This window comes from Simochromis diagramma, unplaced genomic scaffold, assembly GCF_900408965.1.
Source record: "Simochromis diagramma unplaced genomic scaffold, fSimDia1.1 OVJJ01000304.1, whole genome shotgun sequence".
NCBI classification, from domain to species: Eukaryota; Metazoa; Chordata; class Actinopteri; order Cichliformes; family Cichlidae; genus Simochromis; species Simochromis diagramma.
Window position 1 is genome coordinate 957,150 of NW_024387030.1, and position 23,770 is coordinate 980,919.

Here is a 23,770-nt window from a genome sequence, read left to right on the forward strand (position 1 = left end):
AATAGATTCTGGAAACTTGAGAAAATTCAAATTATATTCAAACTTGTGCTGCACAATTAAACTTCCTTAGATTTTTTTTCTTCTGGTTAATATTTTAAAAGAAAGTGTTTGGGTTTTTGTATTTGGTTTATATTCTGAGTAAAAACCAAATTGTTCCAAGCAGGATATGAGATATTTATTTATTATATTTCTGTGAATGGGGGACTGTGTATAAAAATAGCTGTAATTCCTAAGCAGTTAATGTAATAAGTCTGCACTTCGATCACATCTTAATTGTTTTATTTAAAGTCCAATGTTAGTGGATGCACATAGCCAAAATTTGAAAAATTACATTTGTTGTACATCTTGTTCAAATATCCATGGATCTGGCTGTACCTATTATCTAATATTTAATCATATTAAATTGAAATATGATTAAAACAGTACAGACACTGCAGTGATGGTAAATGTTTATTTACAGGTCCACAGTTTTATTAAAAGTCTTCAGTACCAGCATTATTTTTATATTCCAAACTGTAAAAAAAGACAGTCTTCAGAGCTTTTTGTTGAGACACAGCCAGTGTTGTGGTACTTCATAGGTGCTCCTGTCCTCTGTTTCATCATAAGGGATGTGCCATGAGTTTCCTCCTGAGGTTTGGACAATGGTGTCATAGCTGGGAATACTCTGGGAAAACAGACAAACGAAAACAGAGTTAATTTTGTGATGCTTCCTTCTTTGAGCCTTGACCCTCTCTTCTCGTGGTCTCATTCTCCACCTGAAATCGGACCCTCCTGCCCGCTGTGACGTGCCCGTCCACCACCAGTTGGTGCCCTCTCTGCCACTTGAAGAAGAGCCGCTTGGTGGCTCCATCTGGCAGGCAGGCCTTGTGGTCCCTCATCAGGTCCCTGCTCACAAACCGACAGTGGTTCCCAGAGTGCAAAGTAGCGTACAACAGGAAGGGGTCATCCTCTGAACTGAAAAGCACAAAATGCAGAAAATAAGCAGAGCTCTACATCTGAATTCATAGTCTGTGTTATGGTTTCCTGTATATGTCAGCCACCCAGATTGTGTTGCAGCACCCACAAACACATTTAAAGAGGATCTTTTGATTCTTGGATGATTTTTAATGATATCTTTTTTTTCTTTTTTCTTTTTTCTGCTTGTGTGCTGCCTTTTAAACAGGCAGGTATTACATCAACTTAAACACATCACAAAACAAATAAAATTCTAAGGTGTTACATTTATCCATTTTCTGCTCCTTATTTGGGTCAAGAATAGTAACTCCCTCTCTTCAGCCACCTCCTCCAGCTATTTTGGAGGGACACCAAGGCGTTATCAACCCAGCCAACAGATTTAATCTCTCCAGAGGCTCCAGAGCCACAAGCTGTGGCTGTATACAGGGAGTGCAGAATTATTAGGCAAATGAGTATTTTGTCCACATCATCCTCTTCATGCATGTTGTCTTACTCCAAGCTGTATAGGCTCGAAAGCCTACTACCAATTAAGCATATTAGGTGATGTGCATCTCTGTAATGAGAAGGGGTGTGGTCTAATGACATCAACACCCTATATCAGGTGTGCATAATTATTAGGCAACGTCCTTTCCTTTGGCAAAATGGATCAAAAGAAGGACTTGACAGGCACAGAAAAGTCAAAAATAGTGAGATATCTTGCAGAGGGATGCAGCAGTCTCAAAATTGCAAAGCTTCTGAAGCGTGATCATCGAACAATCAAGCGTTTCATTCAAAATAGTCAACAGGGTCGCAAGAAGCGTGTGGAAAACCAAGGTGCAAAATAATTGCCCATGAACTGAGAAAAGTCAAGCGTGCAGCTGCCAAGATGCCACTTGCCACCAGTTTGGCCATATTTCAGAGCTGCAACATCACTGGAGTGCCCAAAAGCACAAGGTGTGCAATACTCAGAGACATGGCCAAGGTAAGAAAGGCTGAAAGACGACCACCACTGAACAAGACACACAAGCTGAAACGTCAAGACTGGGCCAAGAAATATCTCAAGACTGATTTTTCTAAGGTTTTATGGACTGATGAAATGAGAGTGAGTCTTGATGGGCCAGATGGATGGGCCCGTGGCTGGATTGGTAAAGGGCAGAGAGCTCCAGTCCGACTCAGACGCCAGCAAGGTGGAGGTGGAGTACTGGTTTGGGCTGGTATCATCAAAGATGAGCTTGTGGGGCCTTTTCGGGTTGAGGATGGAGTCAAGCTCAACTCCCAGTCCTACTGCCAGTTTCTGGAAGACACCTTCTTCAAGCAGTGGTACAGGAAGAAGTCTGCATCCTTCAAGAAAAACATGATTTCCATGCAGGACAATGCTCCATCACACGCGTCCAAGTACTCCACAGCGTGGCTGGCAAGAAAGGGTATAAAAGAAGAAAAACTAATGACATGGCCTCCTTGTTCACCTGATCTGAACCCCATTGAGAACCTGTGGTCCATCATCAAATGTGAGATTTACAAGGAGGGAAAACAGTACACCTCTCTGAACAGTGTCTGGGAGGCTGTGGTTGCTGCCTGCACGCAATGTTGATGGTGAACAGATCAAAACACTGACAGAATCCATGGATGGCGGCTTTTGAGTGTCCTTGCAAAGAAAGGTGGCTATATTGGTCGCTGATTTGTTTTTGTTTTGTTTTTGAATGTCAGAAATGTATATTTGTGAATGTGGAGATGTTATATTGGTTTCACTGGTAAAAATAAATAATTGAAATGGGTATATATTTGTTTTTTGTTAAGTTGCCTAATAATTCTGCACAGTAATAGTCACCTGCACACACAGATATCCCCCTAAAATAGCTAAAACTAAAAAACTAAACTACTTCCAACAACATTCAGCTTTGGTATTAATGAGTTTTTTGGGTTCATTGAGAACATGGTTGTTGTTCAATAATAAAATTATTCCTCAAAAATACAACTTGCCTAATAATTCTGCACTCCCTGTAGACAGATTGCATTGTAGGTTTGCACAGTGCTTGTTGAGACAATGTCTTCAAGCCAAGACAGACATCACTTAAGCTTAAATGTAAAAACTCTGTTGGTCTGCATCTATTCACCATGCAGGAATGTCCCGCTTTGGCCTATTCCAGGACAAAGAAGGTCAGCAAGATAGTTTGAGAAGATGGTATTCAAGGAGCCATTTCTGCATCTGTGTGTGAATCAGTGAATCTTGCTACTAGCGAGCCTGAGACCAGCCGAAAGCAACAACTCTCAGTGCTAAATATGCAATGTTGCTCTAACATGACAAAGGAAAGCTAATGAAACATCTACAGTCCGTAAAGATGTTTTTTTTAAAAACAATTTTCCATAATACAACAATTGTCTGTTTCCCCAGCAATGCTTTCCAGATCCTCCTGGGATCTTCCCAGGTCTGGATATCCTTCCAGTTGGATGTGCTGGGGAAAAAAAAACAAAAAAAACCCTCCAAAGCAAAGGCACGAGGGAGAAGCACCTCAACTGGTTCCTATTAACACAAAGGAGCAGCAGCACTACTCCAGGCTTCCCTCCGATCTCCAAGCCTGCCAGGCATTCTAGGGATAAAACTTCAGCTCTCTTCCTACCCTGACAGTCTGACACAATGCCCACATTTCTACTGACTCTACATGTGCCAACCGACCTTATAATCCACCTTCGCATCATTGTGAATAAAGATCCCGAGACACCTCAACTCATTTGAGGCACAAACTCTTCCCCCCCCAAACCAGAAGGAGCCATCGACCGTTTTCATCCCGGCTGCTAACCACCCAGCGCATGCTGAAGGTAGCGTTCCAGTGAAACAAACAGATTATGCAACCGATTACTTTCATGAAGCAGTAAAAATAGTTACTGATTACCGTTTTACAGAGTAACTAGTAAACAGGAACATTCCCAGTACTGGTTTCCTGTCTATCCAATGGAACATATTTCATGCTGTTCTTTTTATATTATCGTTATCATTATTATTATCATAAGATGCTCACATATTGTCGGTAAAGAAACAGTGGGCCTTCTGCTGGATGAGGTTCATGTTGTGCCTGTCCCAGGATCTGGAGGGTCGCAGCATGTGTTTCCTTCCCAGCACCAGGACAGTCAGACCCTGACGGTCGACGAGCTCTGACACCACCAGCAGCAGCTGAAACACACAAATATATGTCTTTCTTTATATTCACTTTCAAAACGAGAACATTAATTAATAAAAATAATTACTAAACTGATGGCCTGGATTTGGTCTACAATGCAAGCAGCTGATCCCACATGAGCTTTGGGGGGGGGGGTGGGGGGTTATACGTTTTACATCTGGAAAAGCTGGGAGTTGGACGTGTAGGTCCAGGAAGAGTCATTAAAGACATACAATATAAAAATTACATACATTTGGATGTGCATACACATACATTTTTTACATATGTATGATTTATGTATTTATTTTCCTATGAGTGAGCCTACATAGGCTCATTGCCTCAATAAAAATGAAGTAAAATGTCTGTGTACTGCAGTAATGTTTACTTCTTTAAGCTCTACAAACAGACATCTAAAGAACTGGCAGCCACCGGACAAGATGCTTTGTTACTGGAAGCTTTATAGTTTCTATTTCTAGTCTGAGTAGCACTGACTAGTCATGGCTGAGCAAGCCTTAGATAGCCAGACTGTAAAAAACAGGAACGCACTGGCTGAAATGCCAATTTAGGGTTTTATTTGCTCTTTTAAATGTTTCGACAGTCAGAGTCGTCTACTCCCAAGTTAATTATAGTTAACACAATTAACTTCAATTGAATAGTTTTCTGCCTACAAATGGAAAACTATGAAGCCACATACTCTGATTTCACTGGAACATTTTTAAACTTTTATCTGCAACTCGCCTTGCACGTGCTCGTCTTACAATAGTAATAAAATGAGAACATGAAAAATGAAAACTGCATGACTCCTGGCCTTTTATTTGCATCTATATTGGCTGACACTGTATACAAAAAACTACTACAAAGAAATTAACACATAATTAACACAAACATTAATGCTGGCAATGCTGTCGGGTACTTGAGCAGGTTACGCTGCGGTCTCTACAAAGATCAACCTCACAAGTCTAAATAAGCCGTTTCTTTGTAAATATTTGTTGATATTTGCAGTCGGGAAAGAGCAGCCAAAGCTGCAGGCTGCTCACAATTATTTAACGATGTTTCCAACATTTCCAGTGTTTCTTATCTCAGCTTCACTGTCAGCAATGTCTCTCAAAACTATGTGTGAAAAATGTTGTTTAGAAAACAGTTTCTGATGTTCAAGCTGCAAATACACAATGCACTGTTTATCTATTTGCAGCCATTCAGCTTGTTTCATCTCAGTGAGCTGATAGCATGTACGCAGTCATCCAGAACTCTGAATAGTGAATTCAGCAGGTAATTCATATTGAAGCAGTACGGCTGTCCTCCAGTTTCCTTTGAATAATATGCTTGATGTAAATTTCGATCTCTTTTGCATTTATTTTCATAAATTATTTAACTTTCCCACAAACTAGATGACTAGATAGGGAAATAGGCTCATCAGTCTGTACTTTCCTTTGTCTTGCAGCCACATATGTGAGAAAATTGGGGCAGAATAAGCCATCACACACTCACATCCTGACAGACACATGTAGGCAGGCTGACAAGTACTCTCATTACTGTTAAAATCAGGTACTGGGCAGTTTTACGTGCATCTCCCACATGCATGCTCTAAAAAAGAAAAAGAAAAAAAGAAAAAGAACTACACACACACTGCAGGTTTACTCATTCTGTGACTGGCAGAAAAGCCCCTGAGTTGGACAGATATGCATGTAGGAAGAAACCACTAAAATCAAGACTGTGTAACTATGTGTGAGTGAGTGTGGATTTACACACAGGGTCTGCCCTGTGGGTAAATCTGCATCTCACACTTCTAGTGCTTGTACACCTGTGCATATTCTTACTGTCTCTGACTGCTTGCTTTTGTCCTTGTTGCTATTTGCAACATTAAGCCCATCTACAACCACATCAAAGGCTGGCTTCCTCTTCACAAACAACTTGAACCGCTGCAGCTCCTGAACAGACACACAAACAGAGAGGAAGAAGAATTATTATATGTAAAGAGAGCGATATGTAGGGAAATAACAGTCAGTGAGGAGTTTTTATAAAGAAAGTGATCCATGAAGGTACAACAGGTACGACACAAAAGGCATCTAACTTAATTGTTCACAAAAACTTACACAAAAACAGCACTGAAAATCAGAGAAGTACAACAGCGAGTGTCTACAGCCATCTGTAAAAAATTGTGGAGGGTCTATTGGGGTTTAGTGGTATTTCAGGCAGTGGTGTTAGGCATCTTTTCAAAACTGATGAAATTATGATGTAAAAAAGTACCCTGGGATTATAATCCACCATGCAGAATTATGTGTAAATTATCTGATTAGCATTAGCTTGAGTTCCCACCATGACAATGATCCCAAGTGCACTATCAGTGCAGTAAAAGCACACCTGGAAAGGAAAAACACAATGAAACAGCAGTGTGGGATCATCTAAAAGCAGCCAACATCGGTCCATTTGTACTTAAAGCTCATCCGAGAGTATTTAATTTCTAATATTTTATTAAGTCGAACTAATTAGCAGCTAACTGTGTCCTGCACCCATACAGTTTGTGGCAGGTTTGCAAGAATTAGCCGGTAACCTCTTCATCAAGCATGAGCAATTCTGGCTCCAAAACAACAACAACACAGGAGCCAAAAAGCTTCACAAACCAGTGGATGACATCGCAGTAGCTGCATCCATTGTTTATGTAAAGCCTATGTTATGTTCAGCAAAAAGCATAGTTGCCCTCTGTGCAATGTTTCCGATTGATAATTTGACCCGAGAGCACGGTTAATGTGCAGAAAACATCTGCAGAGGTTTCTAACAACATCATAGATGGTTAGTTTGCTACTGAGTCAAAGAGCGTATCTGAGCTCCACCTGTGAGCTGATGGTTGGCTGATTTTCTCACCAACTGATCAAAGGCCTGCCAGTAATAAATCAAGCTGGACTTTCCTTCCCAGCAGGCAGATGGCAGAGTGCCAGCTAGTCCTCTGTGTTAACATAAAGTTTAATAGCATATTCAAATAACGCTTATCAATAATAGATAATCGTGTTTTGTTTTTACCTTTTAAGCTGCCTCAGACTAGTCAGCCCTTGGTGAGCCCTTATCTTTACTACACAGAAATCTAAGGACATCTGCAGCTGTTTTCATAACACCCAAAACATGCAGACCACAGGGGAGGTAAAAAGCTCCATCTATGCAGAATTTGTTCAATTTGCATTTCTTATAAATTTCACACCACATTTTATGATTTTTATGCACCACTCAGGTCAAAACTTGTAAAAACTCTCAGGCAGCTTTGTGCCATAACAGGAAAGCTGCTTTGAACCTGCATGGGAACCTGTCAGTGCTTTCAGTTTTCACCAACAGCAATATGGAAATAGGCTGCTGTGAATTCCCCTGGAGTGAATCGTGATTGCATCCACAGTATCATGAACGCACATTAAAATGAGTGTCTTTAATGTCATGATCTAGATTTTTTTTTTTTTTTAAACTGCCACATGCTCTTATTTATGCTCTTATTAATTTTGACTGCCTAAACACACCAGTCATACTCACTAATTCATTCTGCAGCAATGTTTAATTAAGAAGAAAAGGAAGAAAGACAATAAACGAAAGCCGCAGACGAGCAAAGAATATGAGGAGAAGAAAAGAGAAAGACAAAGTCCAGCATAATTATCCAGGGACTTTCCAGAGCTGATATGTGAAACCAGCTCACTGTGCTGCTGTGGATTACACGACTACACACACACACTCATAAAAAATGCATAAACTTATAGTATCACTTAAGTGCCACCTTTATTACACAAAGCACAGTAAGGTTCTGTAAACATATCCAACAACATTCCCACTGAGCTGTGTCGTGTGCACATAATTAACTCTATCAATTTCAGCTCAAACACTATTTAAAAAAAAAAAAACTTCCTGCTGAGTTTAGTTCATCTCACTTCTCAGTTATCTCACTTCTGACACTTGTCATCATTTCCCCCTTTACATTTTGATTGGAGTCTACATTTTATATCTGCTTAAGCACCAAATAAATATTTAAGATTAAAAGAGCCGGTTTATGTTGACTGCGTTTTTCAGCCAGCCACTGTGCTGCTGGACTGGACAGCAGCACAGCTCTGCAGTAAAAGTCCAGACCGTAGAGCCATGAACCAACAAAAGCAACAAAGGAGGCATTGAATTGTTCAGTAGTTGAAATACTATATGAGTACTAATGATGATGTGCACCTGCACGAAGCAAACGATCTGCTTTTTCATAAAACACAGCCTAGACTGTGCTATTTCGCATTATGTTAAAGCGTACTATAGCCACATCACTTTATCAAAATTTTTGTCAAGTAGACAAAAATTTTGGACAAGTAGCCGCGCCAGAAAACAGATACAAAAACCGCATCCTCGTATATACGCTCATCATAAGATACTCATTGCTTTTGGGGATGTAGAAAGGGCCAAGATGTTCAAGAAATTCAAATCATCAGAATGAGGAAGAAAGGTATTTGTGTGGATGGGATTTTCCCACACAATCATCTCGAGAGTTTACAGAGAATGATCCGAAAAAGAGAAAATATCCAGTAAGCTGCAGCTCTCTGGATAAAAATGACTTTTTAATGCCAGGGGTCAGAGGTCAAAATGAGCAGACTGTTGATAGGAAAAAGCGGGAACTGAAAAAAAACAACATTCATGACAACCAAGGAATGCAGAAGAGCTTCTCTGAATCCACAGCATGTCAAACCTTGAAGCAGAAAGGCTGCAGCAGCAGAAGATCACACCAGATGCAACTTCTGTCAGCGAACAGCAGGAAGCTGAGGCTATAATTAACACAGGCTCACCAAAACTGGACAACAGAAGACTGGAAAAACATTCCCTGTTCCGATAAGTCTTGATTTCCAATGGTAGGATCAAAATAGGGCATGAACAACATGAAAGCATGGATCCATCCTGCCTTGTCAAAGGTTTAGGCCAGTGGTTGTAGTGTAATGATTTGGGGGATATTTTCTCAACACAATTTTGGCCCCTTAGTTCCATCTGAGCATTATTTAAACACCACAGCCTACTTGAGCATTAAAGCTGGATGTAAAGCTGACAAATCTGCATCCCCTGTGCAACCCTGTTGTGGAAAAAGGGAGAAGTCAGGCAGTTCTAAATGCAAAAGGGGCACTAGAAAGGTGTAGTTACTTAGGTAGCCCCGTAGTACTAACCGAGTTAGTACTAGGTTAGTATTATCATGTTCCATTAATCACTAAAAAAAAACAAAACCCTGCTCTGCACCAGCTTATGTAATCAGAATAAGCTAATGTGGTGATCTCACCAGGTTAAAAGAGACCCACCTCTGTTACACTGAAAAGTCTGACTTTAGGCTCAGTACATGTCAAACTCATAACTGAGTGGTGGCCAGAAGCTTAAACACAAATGAGCAAACCAAAAATTGCTCCTACAGCGAGGCTCTGCATTAAAATCATGCTAATGTTAATATTTTTTTTAATTAAAAACAGGATTAGTGCATTCTAAGTTTATTCACAGCGACTCTCTTTGTGGATAAAGAGATGTGTTGTTGCATTCTCTGCTCTAATAGTCAATCTTTGACCTCTGCTATCTAAACATATATGAGTGCTATTTGAAAAGTAAACAGACACTTTGTTTTTTTCACTAGTTATCACCAAACAAAGACCGAAACAAACTGCCGCCTTTCTTCCCCTTTGTGCTGATGCCCTTCTTCTACCCCTTTTCCTTCCTTCACGAGTTGCTTAACTCTCCTCTGAAGCACTCTGTTTGCCCTTGAAATAAACTGCCTTAAATGGGGAATTAACAAAGCTCATTTAAACTGTCTGTCTGCTCAGCAGGAGGTAGCTGTGGCCTACGTTCACATGGCCGTCCGCATGCTGGAAATTCCCTTAATTGAACCAACTATAACTGAGCCAGAAAAAGACACAAGAACATGTGCAAAGCGAGCCCTATTTTAATAATTTAAATATGTCATATTATTAACCACACATTGCCGGTGTTGCCCAGTTGTTTTGCTTTTTTAAATAAACTTCATTTTATGTTTACTTTAATTGCATTATTAAAAAAGGAGTACATTCCAATCCAATGAAAAGCTTGTACCTTGGCTCTCGACACAGACGCTGCACATATGCATGCACAGCAAATAAGGCTCTTACAACACAGCCATAATTCAGCGTTTTAAGCTTGTTTGTAAGTGCACTGCTGTCTGTCTGCTGCTGTCTGTCTACATATTTGCAGTCACATAAAGAATCCAGCTGAACGCATGTAAATGATCTCATTTTCATTTCATGTTACTTGGAAAATTCACGAAGCAGAAAAAAAGCCAAACATTCCCCTTAAACAAATAAATTCATGGGAAACGGGATCATTTACTTTGTTGCCAAGAAACTCACGCACATACACAACATCAAGCTACAAGCACAAAGACAGCGAGGAAATGTCCATGCAGGCTACGTTTACAGGTAACAAAGTCCACCTATCTCCTCTGAAGCTCACAAATACACCCTTCATTTGTTTAGTTCATGTGAAAATTGAGTGGAAATTTTAAATAGTTAAAATCACCTTGCTCTGAATTGGGTGGGTGTTTGCAAAAACCACAACCTCTGTTATTTCCCTGTTTCTTCAATTTAATCAATTAGCTAAAGTAAACGTAATTAGCTGTGTAAATATGTAAATCATCTTCGCAACTTCCCTGAAATAAAGAGGAAGACTGACCTTGTGGCCAACCCACATGACTTACTTTTGTACAGAAGGCCTTTGTCAGCCATCCAATTCATGGTCACCAGTGGGCTGGAGCCTATCCCAGCAGCCATATGGCTAGAGGCAGGGTACACAGTAATTGCCCATAGGTGTAAATGTGAATGTGAGTGTGTCTCTGTGCTAGCCCTGCAGCAGACTGGCGACACGTCTAGCATGTACCCTGCCTCTTGCCTTGCTTATCCAGCAAGACAAATCTCATTCTGCATGTATTTCATGAACATGAATTGGTAGTAAAAGAGTCTGCGTGCAAACTGGTCTGTTGCACTGCAAATAGTTCAGCTTCTGCACAATTTAAGCAAACAACATATAATATGTTAATTAGTGAACTTTAGAGGTGCTGGCTGGGTCTCAGTGAAGCTCACTGCCGGCTCACAGTCGTTTAAATCATCTTGTTTAATCTCTAGTTCACTCTGCAGACAAAAGTAGCCCACATATGATATTTCTGGCTTACATGTGACTCATATCTGGTTTTTCACAACAGCATGAACAGCGCAAACCACATGGAATCTGATCTTTTGTGTTCTATTTTGGGTCATTTTCATATGAGCCTACATCTGATAAAAATTAGTTGGGTTATTTTTTTTTTTTTTTTGCGCAATGCAATCTCATGCAACTTTTGTCCCTCACCTGGCCTAAAGTACTGTGCACAAGTCTTGGGGCACTTCTTATTATAGAGAAAGCAACAGTGAGTAAAAGCTGGTGGAGGCTTCATCATAATTTGGTGCTGCATTATAGCAAAACTGATGAAATTATGCAGTAAAGTACCATGAATTTTTGATTCACTGGCAATACTATCTGGAAAGTGTTCGATTGGCAAGAGCTTCGTTTTTAAGTATTGCAATGAATGCAAACACACTAAAAATCCAGTAAAAGCATACCTGGAAAAAGACAATGAAACAGTATCAGTCATGGATTGGTCTCCAAGGAGGTTGGACCTCAACATTATTAAAGCAGTGTGGGGTCATCTAACTGAAGCAAAGCATAGAGAACTATCCCTGAAGCCTACTTAAAGAAAGACAGTTCTATGTGCAAGTCATTGTTTAATTCAATTCAAAGTGATGCACAGAGCCCACTTCTCAAAATCCAGATTATCTCGTATCTATCCTGAAATCTCTCCATATTGTGACAGATGCAAAACTGCTGAAGCCTCACTGATCCACATGTACTGGTCTTGTCCCAGTCTTGTTCAGTTTTGGACAGAGGTTTTCCATACCCTGTCCAGGATTCTCAATGTGACGCTGGCCCCTGGTCCCCTTCTTATTCTGTTTGGCATCAGTGGGAATGAGGCGTTTCTACTGGCCTCTAAAAGACAGGTGCTATCATTCTGTTCGGTGTTAGCCAGGAGGGATATTCTACTGAGGCGGCAGGATGTGGCCCCTCCCAGTCACAAACAGTGATTATATGACCTCATGTCATGTCTAAAACTGGAAAAAAATGGGTTTTTTTTGTTCTTTTTTTTGTTATTTTCCTTTCTTTTTTTTAAAAATTTTTTAGAGCAAAGTGTATGGGCTAATTTGTGGTCCGATCAAAAATCAACTGGCTTTTCCTGCACATTAAGAATAAATGTTCACTTTAACGGTCTTTGTGCTTGCTTCTGTGGTGCAGAATGGCCTTTGCGATGTATTTTTTTTATTGTCTGGAGTCTGATTTTGGCCAAATTTAAAGGATAAAGCCAAAAAAACTGCTGTGATTTAAGTTTTGCATAATCTAACATAATTCTTATCTATAAATCAGAAATTGAAAGTACAGCTTCCAGATGACTGGCTGTCCCATTAACATTAAAAAAAAAAAAACTGCAAAGGCCAGAAAACCACAAAGGATGTGGTGATAACAGAACTGTATCCTCCTCTGATTTTTAATAGTTAACCACAGAGTCATATACCCCAGCTTAGGGAAATAATCAATAAAGTCTTGGAACCAGGGGGACAAACAGCTGCCTCACTGCACCTAAGAATGTCTATAAAACTTGAAACACAGATCTATTCTTTTGACCAGCTCAGACTCTGCCAGCTTGATGTGCCAGCCGGTGTAACAATGACGCCATCTAGCAAAAGACAGCAAGAAAACAGCTGAGAAACTAGTGCGCCATAAAAATCTAGTTTCAATATTTTACTTTACTTTTCAAACATCTACATGAATGAACTGTTATTATTTTTTTAATTAGAAAAAAGAAAACATCAATGGGGGTCATAATTTATCACGCATAACAGAAGTGTTGCAGATCTAAATTAGAAACTGCGGTAAAATGAAACCAGTATAACTGTTTTATAAGGTGTTATAGGTGCGCAACTGCAAAAAACACACCATTGTGCCCCAAAGATAAGTGGTTGCTAGGCAATATGACACCATCATTCACAAACACTCACACAGATTGTGGTAATATTAGCATTTTCTACTTTTCTACTAAAAAAAAACTAGAAAAAGGAAGAAAAGAGTAGAAAAGAAAACATGAGCAAATGTAAAAGAAAAGAGTAAAGCGACCAAAAGGAAACAAAAACAGCAAAGCTGAGGTGGAAGAGGAACGTAACAGGTCAAAGTAGACAAAGGGAAAAAAGGAAAAAAAGGAAACATTATTAAGAAAAAAAAATTTAGGTTTGTATTAAGTTTTTAAAACATACTTGTGTCTCTTTATGTTAAATTACGTGAATACTTAATTCACGGGTTGAGATAATGGCATTAAAAATACTGGAGTGGTTAAGCTATCTTTGCAGCTTTATTTACAGAGTCTACACAGACCTTTGTGGAATATGAAAGGAACAACCACAAACAAAACGAAATGCCTCTCTGATCACCCCCCTCCCCCCACATTAAATCACTCTAACTGGCAGCAGCACTACTCCCCCTAGTGGTGGCGGGATGTACAAAGAAAAATCTCATCTCCCTCATACAGGATGTTTGAATGTTCTTTTTTCGGGCTGCTTCTTTATGTTTACAGCTGTTTGTTTGTCACTTAAATATAACAATAAATGATAATAAATTAAAGTTCAAGGTCCCTGTGTGTATGTGTGCGTTTTACCTCTGGAGTCGTCTTGGTGAAAACATCTTGTCCCTCAATGATGTCTGTCATCACTCTGTCTTTAAGCTGCTGGTACTCCTCAGCAGTCAGCTGGATGGACTCCAGCTCAGACCCACAACTCCTACATACTCCCCTGAACACATGCACACACACATATATGTTTAAATGACACACACTATCATAATGGAGGTACGTACATTAATCAGAAGTGGTTTTTATTACTTCGGGGTGGCGGTCGTCCAGTTGCCTGTCCATTCCTGTCCTGTCAGGCTGATTTTGGGAAGGAGCACAAGGAGAATATACACTAGAGTGATTATGTTCAACATGTTGAGGTTTGCCTTTAATACACGTCACATTGAAAATAAATGCAGGAGAACAAAGCATTAAAAAAAAAAATTTAAAAAAAAATCACATTTTTAGAAACAGGATTTGTTTTGCATGCATGTGCTTCCCTATCACGGTCTTACCTATTAAACCAGCTCTTGATGCTGCTGGCGAGGCTCTGCTGAGGGTAGATCTGGTTGTTCCTCATGTGCAGCAGAATTCCCAGGTGCCTCTCCTGCTGTTCAGCCTGTGACATGGCACTCGTTCCCTCTTCTCCTTCCTTTTTCCCTGCCACTTTAAACAGAGTCTCCCATGTCTCCTGGTGAGGACTCAGTCCATTGTCAATTAGCTCATCATAAAGAGCCCAGGCAGTGCTTGTGTCACCGTGCTGCATTGCCGCCGCGATGACGTCGCCATAGTTGCGTGGTGATGGACTAAAAGTCTGTTAGTGAATAAAATCAGGTGATGATTATGGAGGAAAAGCGAGCTTCACCTGTGAGCTCGCTCACATTTGAAACAACCTGAAATATATAAAACTACCTCACTAATATCACGAAATCAACAATCGTCATCTGCAGATGATAAATGACAACAACCTTTGAATCAAGGTGCTTTACGTTCTAAGGTAAAGACCCTACAATAACACAAAGAAAACAGAGAAAATCACAAAAGTATAGAACCCCCCCACGAGCAAGCTGGTTCAGGTTTGTTCAGGTTGAGGAAGTTTATCTCTAACCACGATTGAACATTTATAAGTTTATCAGAACTGAACAGAAGCATGGCTGCTTGGTTTGTATAGACAAACAGGAAAAAAGGGAGTGAAATAGTGTAAGAAATTAATTTTAAGCCTCAGAAAAACAACTTTTAGGTTAATATTTAGCTTAGCAAATGACAAACACACGTGATGAATTCTGGCCTAAACTAAAAGTGCATTTTTTTTCTCACTGAAATACTTTTCATAAGTTTAATTTTCTCCTAAAAAAAAACTGCTTACTTTCTTGAGCTCCTGCAGGATGTTGAGAGCCTCCCTCCACCTCGCCGTCCGGCTGAAGGCTTTGATAAAAAGACTGGAAGCTCCTGTGTCCAGAGAGGGGAAACTTCCCCGCATGATGTCATAGACGTCAAACACCTCAGCGTCATGGCCGCTGCTCACACACAGCGTCAGGTATCGCAGTAGCAGCTCGTAGGACAGTGTGCCAGTCTCCGTGGCTACAAAAGTCAGCAGGGACCTGAAGAGGAGGATTTTAAATGAAAGTAACATGGAGCTTTTTCCAGTCCTTTAATGCTCTCACCGCAGCATTCTGGATTAAATGAAGGATTTTCAGGAAGCTTTTAGAACAGCAACTGATCTAAATTGCCTTTAAGGTTCCTCACAGCTCCACTGGAAGTCATCCAGAGTCAGTATCTGTTTAATCACCGTAGGGCAAATTAAATCTTTCATTTAACTCTTACTTGGCAACATCCAGCTCGCCCCCAGAGGTGAAGAGAGCTTTCATCATTTGGATTTCAAAGCGAGGTGGATTTCCCTGAGACTCCTTCAGCTTCTTCCACTCATTGGAAGGGAGCGGTCGCTCAGGAGGCTGCAGCCTTCCTGTAAAACATCCAAATAGTCATCCAAACACATCATGAGCTGTTAAATATCTGAAGAGAGGTGGTGATGCATGCTCACCTGCTCCCCTATCTGACCTACGTTCAGGCTCCTCTTCATCCTTATACTCACAGACCAGAGGCGCCCTCCTCCTCAGTATATCCGCCGTCCTCTTTGCCGTTCCAGCAGCAAACACAGATTTATGGATCCTCTGCCGGGGAGCAGACCTCTTATCTCCTCCTCCATTCACTGTACCATCCTCTTCACCGCTTCTGATGGTGCTGTTTCTAACCCCACCCTGCCCTTTAGTTTGTCCACTGCTGCTTCTGTGTGTCCGTCTGACACCCAGGGTGAGGCTGGGCTCTCTGCTGCACACAGAGAGAACCCAGGGAGGCTGTAATGTGGAGAAAGCTGGACGTCCATGTTGGAAAAAGAGCTGCGAGGACTTTAGAGATGTTCTGACTTTCAGTATGAAGGTAGAGCCCATGTTTGGATGATTATAATGAATGATTTATGAGCACAGCAGCTGTAATCCCACTTTAAATTTAAACTGTTTTATTTCTCATACACAAACTAAGCACACAGCTGACACATGACGTGATTACATGAGCCTGCAGGTGACACCAGAAGCTCACCTTCCTGTTTCTACGCGTCCTTCAAAGGCTCTCTCGCGCTCTCGTTTCGTCCATAAATCTGAATAACTACAAATACAGCGCCTGAGGAACTCATTCAGCTCATATCCCTCTACAAAACACACCAGCAAGAAGACATGGATGGAGTCGCACACCTGACGTCATCAACATTAGACAACGTCGTTTGTGAGGTATCAGGTTTTTCAAAATAAAAAAGGAAATGTCATCACCCATTGATCATGAGAATAATTTTAGTTATATATTTTATAGTTATATATTTATTTAACTTTTACATTTATTTTATTTACATGTAGCTTTTGTATCATATTATGTCCAGATAATTTTCAAGAACATAGGCGATGTGCAGAGCTGGAGTAAATAATTGGAGTTAATAGTGATAATGAGCCATACTGTGGAGATATGAGATTAAATCGGGATAAGTATTGAGTCTCTCCTTGTTTGCGATGGCGATGAACGGGTTGAAGTCAGGCAGTAGTCGCTGTGTGGACTAACAGGGAGGAGGTTGAAGAGGTGGAAATTAATTTCTTTCTTGTTACTCTTTTATCTTGAAAAGCACCGACCGGAAAAAAGTTCCCTTTACAGCTATTAGCTTGATGTTTTTTGGGTAGCACGGCTATTTTTTACTACAAGTGGAGATTCGATATTAAAATGAAGAAATCTCACTGTTAGCTTGTCTCCGGAGCAGAGATGGCTACCGAACAGCAGCCTAACTGGGCGGATATTCTTAAGAGGAGGTTAGCAAACTCCAAAAGAGGTAAAACAATGTAAACTGTGTTTAGCTGGTTAACTTGAATGTACACTATCGATTTGTAATCAGTTAACTAATAAGAGTGTTCTTTTGCCGGATAGTTAATATTTAAGTTGGTTTTTATATTATGTTTTTCTCCGGCAAAGACGAGAAGAGCGAAGAGGAAAATAAATCAGAAGAAACTGAGCTTTTCTCCAAATATTACACCGAGTGGAAAGGAGGAAGCAACAGCGGCAGCTCCTACAAGACCATCCCACGGTTCTACTACAGGGTATCAAATCAGTTCAATACATATGAAATCTGTAAAAGTCAAACAAAAAACTTAGTTTTGGAACTATTTTCTTTCCAATGTCTACATACGCCATCCAGAAGCATACGTTACAGTTCACACACAGTTGTATTCAGACCTTTACATCCAGTCAATTTAATCATTTAATTAGTGGTAAGAGAGGAAAGTGTGATGCTAATTATTTAACTTGTGCGTAGTTGCTTGGACATGACCACTAGATGTTGGGTTTTTTCTGCAGCTGCCAGCAGAAGATGAAGTATTGCTTCAGAAATTAAGAGAGGAATCCAGAGCTGTCTTTCTCCAGAGGAAGAGCAGAGAGCTGCTTGATAATGAGGAACTGCAGGTAAAACGCACACAAATATATCATTGCTTCTTCTGCAGGTAAAGCAACACAAACTTTGTTTTTTTCTTATGTTTCCTTTTATTTTCTGCAGAATTTGTGGTTTCTGCTCGATAAGCACCAGGTGCCTCCACTGACTGGAGAAGAGGCCATGATCAACTATGAAGCGTACCTGGAGGTGGGGGAAAAGGCTGGGAGCAAGTGCAAGTGAGTGATAACAAGTTCTCAACCCTAAAATTCATTTAAGTCTGTATTACACTGCTGGACTTATTCAGTCTAATTGTTAGATATTGATCACAGAGGATGTTAAATCAGTAAAAAGCATTTCCCTTAGGCTTGATCAACAGCATATCAAAACACCTATGGGAAATGTAGTTAGTAGTAGTAATAGTTAGTAGTCTATGCTCCCATCAAAGTTTAAGTCATGTGGGTCTAAGTGCACGCAGATTGTGCATGTATTATTAGGCAATTCTAGAGCTAATACATGTAAACAATCACTGACCCTCCAGGTATTTATCAGGCCCAAAACCCATGTAGGTGTCCCTCTAGGGTGTGCATCAGCCACTTTGGTCAATCTTGATAACCTTAACCCAATCACTGTTTCATTTAAATGTCTGCCCTATCAACTTTTGGTGCTACATTATATGTCTATCACGGTGTCCATGGGTAATTGGTCCTTAAGAAACAGCTACCTCATCTAACGAAGGCAGCAGGCATCCAAATGACTGAACTTGGGAAAATTTGTGATGAAAAATAAGAATACGGGACTCTTTCGAAGGAAGAGTGACCTTTAATGTGAGCGCGCTCAGAGCCTGAAGCAGAAAGATTGTGTTAAGCGAAAACAGATTTTGACGTGAAGCCATTAATATGTTTGAGTAAAGTTTTAATTGTTTTCTTTTCTTTCTTACTTTCAGAAAATTCTTCACAGCCAGAGTTTACGCCAAGCTGCTGCACAGTGACCCTTACGGGCGGATCTCCATCATGCAGTTCTTCAACTATGTCATGAGGAAAGGTTTGGACCTTTTTTCCTCTGCTTTGTTTCCACAGAGCCTCCTAAACAATATAAATTCTTTTCACCAACCACCTATCCCAGATGAGGATATAACCCAAAATGCAATCGAATATCCATAGTACTAATGCTTGTTTCTGTTACTCTGTGCCATAGAAAATAAACTGGTGCAAATTTGCTATTGAAACTATGCTTTAAGTTCCTGAAAGGAAAAAAGAAAAGATTTTAGGTTTAGATTGTTTCTTTTGTGTTTTTCACCACTGTAACTATCCTGTTGCGGGCTCAGAAATACTACAATAATATTGCAAATTAAAAAGTTTTGACTTACCCTTCTGTTTTCTGTTCCTTCTCATCTACATCCAGTGTGGCTGCATCAGACCCGGATAGGCCTGAGTCTGTATGATGTGGCTGGACAGGGGTACCTCAGAGAGTCGGTAAGTTCAGCTCAAGTGACTTTAAAACAAAACAAAATAGTTTTATCTCAAGTGAAAATATAAATGCAGCAAAATGGTAATTCTTCTGATTCTTTGTAGGATCTAGAAAATTACATCCTGGAGCTGATCCCCACTTTGCCTCAGCTGGACGGCTTGGAGAAGTCCTTCTACTCTTTCTACGTCTGCACCGCTGTCCGCAAGTTCTTCTTCTTCCTCGACCCACTCCGAACAGGTGAGAGTAAACCCCATAAGAACGTGGCATATTACCATGCAAGTCAAGTGGCTTTAATGTCATTTAAGCCATGTGCAGTGGTACAGTACACAAGCAAAACAACATTCCTCCAAGACCATGGTGCTACATATGACATATAACAGACACTTGCATGAACCAGGACAAGTGCTGAAAGATTATAGAGCAAGACAGAGTTGGTTCGCTAAACCTGAAATAAGGAAAACTCTGGATTTAACTCTGAGTAACTCTCTGAGCCTAACCTGCTTGCTTGGCAGGATTTCTGCCTCCTCCCCTCCAGCTGTATCTGCAGCAGCTGACTCATTTCCTCCATTTATGCATCAGTGAATTAATGTCTTTTGTTTAACATTTATAATCAATCTGTCATCTGGAAATGAAAAGAAAATATTATTATCTCCTCAGAATAAAATCTGTAGGCTGCTGTAACGCAGCCGTTAGGTTTTCAGTCAGTTTCCCTGCACTGCATTACTGTAAAAACCAGTGTTTAAATAAAACTGCTCTGTGTGATGCTTTAGGTATGTAAAAGTCTGTGATCTGTCATTTGTCAGGGTGGGGTCACTGTCACAGTCACACTGAGAAGAAAATGCCTGTCACAGATGGAATTTTTATTTTATACCAGTCATCTTACAGCTCATTAATTATATAAGATCAGCTGAAGTTTAATCTCAGTTTAAAGTAAAAATTTGTTAATCCTGATTTCTGAAACCAGAGCCTGATGGTCACTGTAAGGACTAACTTATTGCAGCTTTGCAGTTATTACAATAATAATTACAATACGCAAGATATAAGGAAAAATAATCATTTTGATCTTTATATGGAGCTATTTGCCATGTTTCCTGTGTTTAGGTTGTGTTAGGAGTGTAGAAAAGGTTCATTTTGGTTATCACACATAATATTTGTGGCTTTTTTGTGGAGGTGTTGGTTTTTTGGTTTGGTGGGTTTTTTGTTGTTGTTTTGTTTTAAGTTATCTTACTTTTCTCCAGGAAAGATTAAAATCCAAGACATCCTGGCCTGCAGTTTTCTGGATGACTTATTGGAGGTATTTTTTATTTATTTATTTTTCCTTGCTTGATCACACACAGTCTGTTATAGGATGCCAATAACAATAGGATGTTCACATTGAACCCTAAGCAACTCTTCCTCTTATTGATGTCATCCTTTTTCTCCTTTCTCTGTCACCAGCTGAGAGACGAGGAGTTGTCTAAGGAGAGTCAGGACTCCAACTGGTTCTCGGCCCCGTCGGCTCTCCGAGTCTATGGTGAGATAACATCTGGACACATCTGCACAGCAGGATACCGGTGGTAATTGTATTCCTCTGTATTTAGAGGAATGTTGGTGAAAGGCCCAATTTTGGGTCAGTGAAGTTAGAGTGCTCTGTGTGGCATGTGTCTGTGTATCAGTGCCCTGTACTGTTGCTTACATCTGTGTTTTTAAATTGTGCAGGCCAGTACCTGAACCTGGATAAAGACCACAACGGCATGTTGAGCAAAGAGGAGCTTTCACGTTACGGCACGGCCACACTCACCTCTGTGTTTTTGGATAGAGTCTTTCAGGAGTGCCTTACCTACGAGGGTGAAATGGTACGGTCCATAACATTAACCGCTGGAGTATTGACTGCTGTGGCAGAGATGTTTTTGGCGGTGAGATCAGGTGACTGTGAGGACTTTCTCACACATCTTCAAGCAAACAGATTTAATCCTGAGCTGCTGACTGAGTGAACTCTGTGTGATCTCCTCAGGCAGCTAACACACATGCACGTCTAAAAGCGGTCGCTATAAATCTACTATACTGGCCACAGCTCCCATGTTTAAATGCCTAACTTTACATTAAAATAAGCATATTTACAGCCTCTATAGGTCTGTAAATACTTTACAGGGATGATTAACGCTTTAAAACTTTGTACCTCTTTTCCTCATTACCTCAGTTGTTATAGAGCTGAAGATTCACTGCATCAAATTGAAGCTGGGCTTATTCACATGCTGTTTTTATTCTTTGGCTCTCGTTACTGAACTGGACCTATTTTGTGCTGTGGTTCCTTTTTGAATCATTTTAAATGCACTGACGAATAATTTGCCTCACTGTGCAGTTTACTGTATTAACAGACTATCCAAGTATTTTATTAGTTTGTTATTTAGCACTAATCAGCAAATATCTAACCAGATTGGCTAAGCAGTAGCTCATAACTTCACTCCACCCTCTTGTCCAAATATGGCTCCAAAAACCAACGTGTTACTTCCCAAAACATCATTCCTGTGGTTTAAATATTTCAATATTTGTCTGACTTGAATGTTTCTCCTTCTCTTTTCCAGGACTATAAGACCTATTTAGACTTTGTTTTGGCTCTGGAGAACAGGAAGGAGCCAGCAGCTTTACAGTACATCTTTAAACTTTTGGACATGGAGAATCAAGGACACCTCAACGTCTTCTCCCTCAACTACTTCTTTAGGGTATCGGCTGCACACGCTTCCGTGAAACAAAATCAAAAGGATTGATTCAGCAGTTTGTTTGTTTTTTCATTCAGTCTTTCTTGATCATTTTTCAGCAGTTTTTTTTTTTCTCTTCAGGCCATTCAGGAACAGATCAAGCTGCACGGACAGGAGCCGGTCTCCTTCCAGGATGTAAAGGTACATCACAGACAAACAGCACCTTATGTGGCCGTAATGGCCGTGGGCGATGTTTTTGAACATTTAATTCTCTCTTTAGGATGAGATCTTTGACATGGTGAAGCCTAAAGACCCCTTCAAGATCACACTGCAGGACCTGGTGAACAGCTGTCAGGGTGACACAGTGGTCAGCATCCTGATTGACCTCAACGGTTTCTGGACCTATGAGAACAGAGAAGTGCTGGTCGCCAACGACAGTGACAGCGGCGGGGTTGGCGGGAGCAGCATGGCTGACTTTGACGATACATGAAGATGTTTCGGGGTTGAAACGTAAAGAGAATTTGATGTTTTACTCCCGAAAAATGGCAGGACATTGACCCTTCTCACTCGCACACATGTGAAGGCCTCGAAGGCTGGAAGACTCTGAAGGAAAAAGGAGGAATGTGCAAATGCTGATCTTTGTGTAAATACTGATCTTTTCTCCTACCTGTGAAATCTAGGTGGGTTTACTACGAAGGTAATTCAATATAGCTTTCTTCATCTGGTCCTGTGAGGAAGCTGCTGCTTCTTCTTCCTCACAAAATTTAAAATGTTCAAATGGGAATAAAATTGAATAGGAGTAAATTTAAAAAATCAAAAGGAAATATTATAAAATGGTAAATAAGCACAGCTTTACTAACACCTGGTAATAATTTTTTCTCTTTAATTGACAGGTAATTTACATCGAGTAGCTTGTTTACATTTAATTTTGGCATCCTCCGTTAAAAAGACCTGCTGGCTCATTAAATTAGCTTCGTAGTAACTCCCTCTGATTTACATGTGGGCTCTTTTTTTTTTTTTTTTTCTTTTTTTTTTTTTTATACTGGATTTCCTTTGTACGTTTTGTGAAAAATGCTCCTTTAAATTTCTACTTTAGTTCTAAAGAAAGTCATAATTTAATGTTTTTGTAAATTTTTGTAAAATTAAACATTAAATGATAAATGGACCCCTTTTCCCTTCAGAACTGCCGTAATTCTCTGTGGCGTAGATTCAACAAGATGCTGGAAACATTCCATGCTGACATGACAGCATCACACAGTTGCTGCATATTTGTTGTGATGTTAGTCATGAATTAATCAGAATTTTTTTTTTTTTTTTTCAAAGCTGAGTTCAATGTTATTCGTCCACACCCAGGCCTGATTACAGATTACAAATTACCTGTTAATTTGACAAATATAACCTGTCTGACAAAATGAAGTATGGCTTTAGAGAAAATATTCTGTGGCCGGCCGAGACAAAATAACTTTTACAGTCCTGTTACATCTGGTTTGCTGTAATTGATGAAACAAGAAAATCTGGAATGCTCAGCCATCAGTTCATGCTCTGAAGCTCAAGCGCACTCAGGTTATGTGGCATGACAGTGATCTGAAACAGACCAGCAAGCCCACCTCTGACTGACTCAAAAACCCAAAATAAGAAATATGGAGTGACCCAATCATAATCTGGGTTTAAATAAGAATGAGATTATTAGAGATTACCTTAAACAGGCTGTTTAAAAACCTTCCAATGTGTCTGAAATGCCAGTTACACGAACACTTGATTGCAGTTCTTGCCAAGAGTGGCAGAACTAGTGATCAGGTTTAGGTGACAATTACTTTTTCACACAGGCACAGGGATAGTTTTTCACAGCACTGTCTATAAAAGAAGAAATAAGTCACACTGTACA

The 23,770-nt window shown here is 40.1% G+C and overlaps 2 protein-coding genes across 2 annotated transcripts; one reads left to right on the top strand and one right to left on the bottom strand.

Annotated features, from left to right (window-relative positions):
- Positions 1 to 437: 437 nt before the first annotated feature.
- LOC120740426 (protein only RNase P catalytic subunit) lies at positions 438 to 16,547 on the bottom strand. The gene is made up of 10 exons (XM_040042818.1): positions 15,821 to 16,547; positions 15,604 to 15,742; positions 15,146 to 15,380; positions 14,295 to 14,593; positions 14,050 to 14,097; positions 13,828 to 13,960; positions 5,906 to 6,016; positions 3,951 to 4,102; positions 756 to 954; positions 438 to 664 (listed from the first exon to the last, which is right to left on the bottom strand). The coding sequence occupies exons 1-10, from the start codon at positions 16,224 to 16,226 to the stop codon at positions 533 to 535; spliced, it is 1,854 nt and encodes a 617-aa protein (XP_039898752.1). The 5' UTR covers positions 16,227 to 16,547; the 3' UTR covers positions 438 to 532.
- A 402-nt stretch (positions 16,548 to 16,949) lies between these two features.
- On the top strand, positions 16,950 to 22,422 carry ppp2r3c (protein phosphatase 2, regulatory subunit B'', gamma). The gene is made up of 13 exons (XM_040042830.1): positions 16,950 to 17,146; positions 17,287 to 17,411; positions 17,668 to 17,772; positions 17,864 to 17,976; positions 18,684 to 18,781; positions 19,142 to 19,212; positions 19,312 to 19,444; positions 20,446 to 20,501; positions 20,645 to 20,720; positions 20,906 to 21,042; positions 21,772 to 21,909; positions 22,027 to 22,086; positions 22,166 to 22,422. Exons 1-13 carry the CDS (start codon positions 17,080 to 17,082, stop codon positions 22,373 to 22,375), a joined length of 1,389 nt encoding a protein of 462 aa, XP_039898764.1. The 5' UTR covers positions 16,950 to 17,079; the 3' UTR covers positions 22,376 to 22,422.
- Positions 22,423 to 23,770: the final 1,348 nt, after the last annotated feature.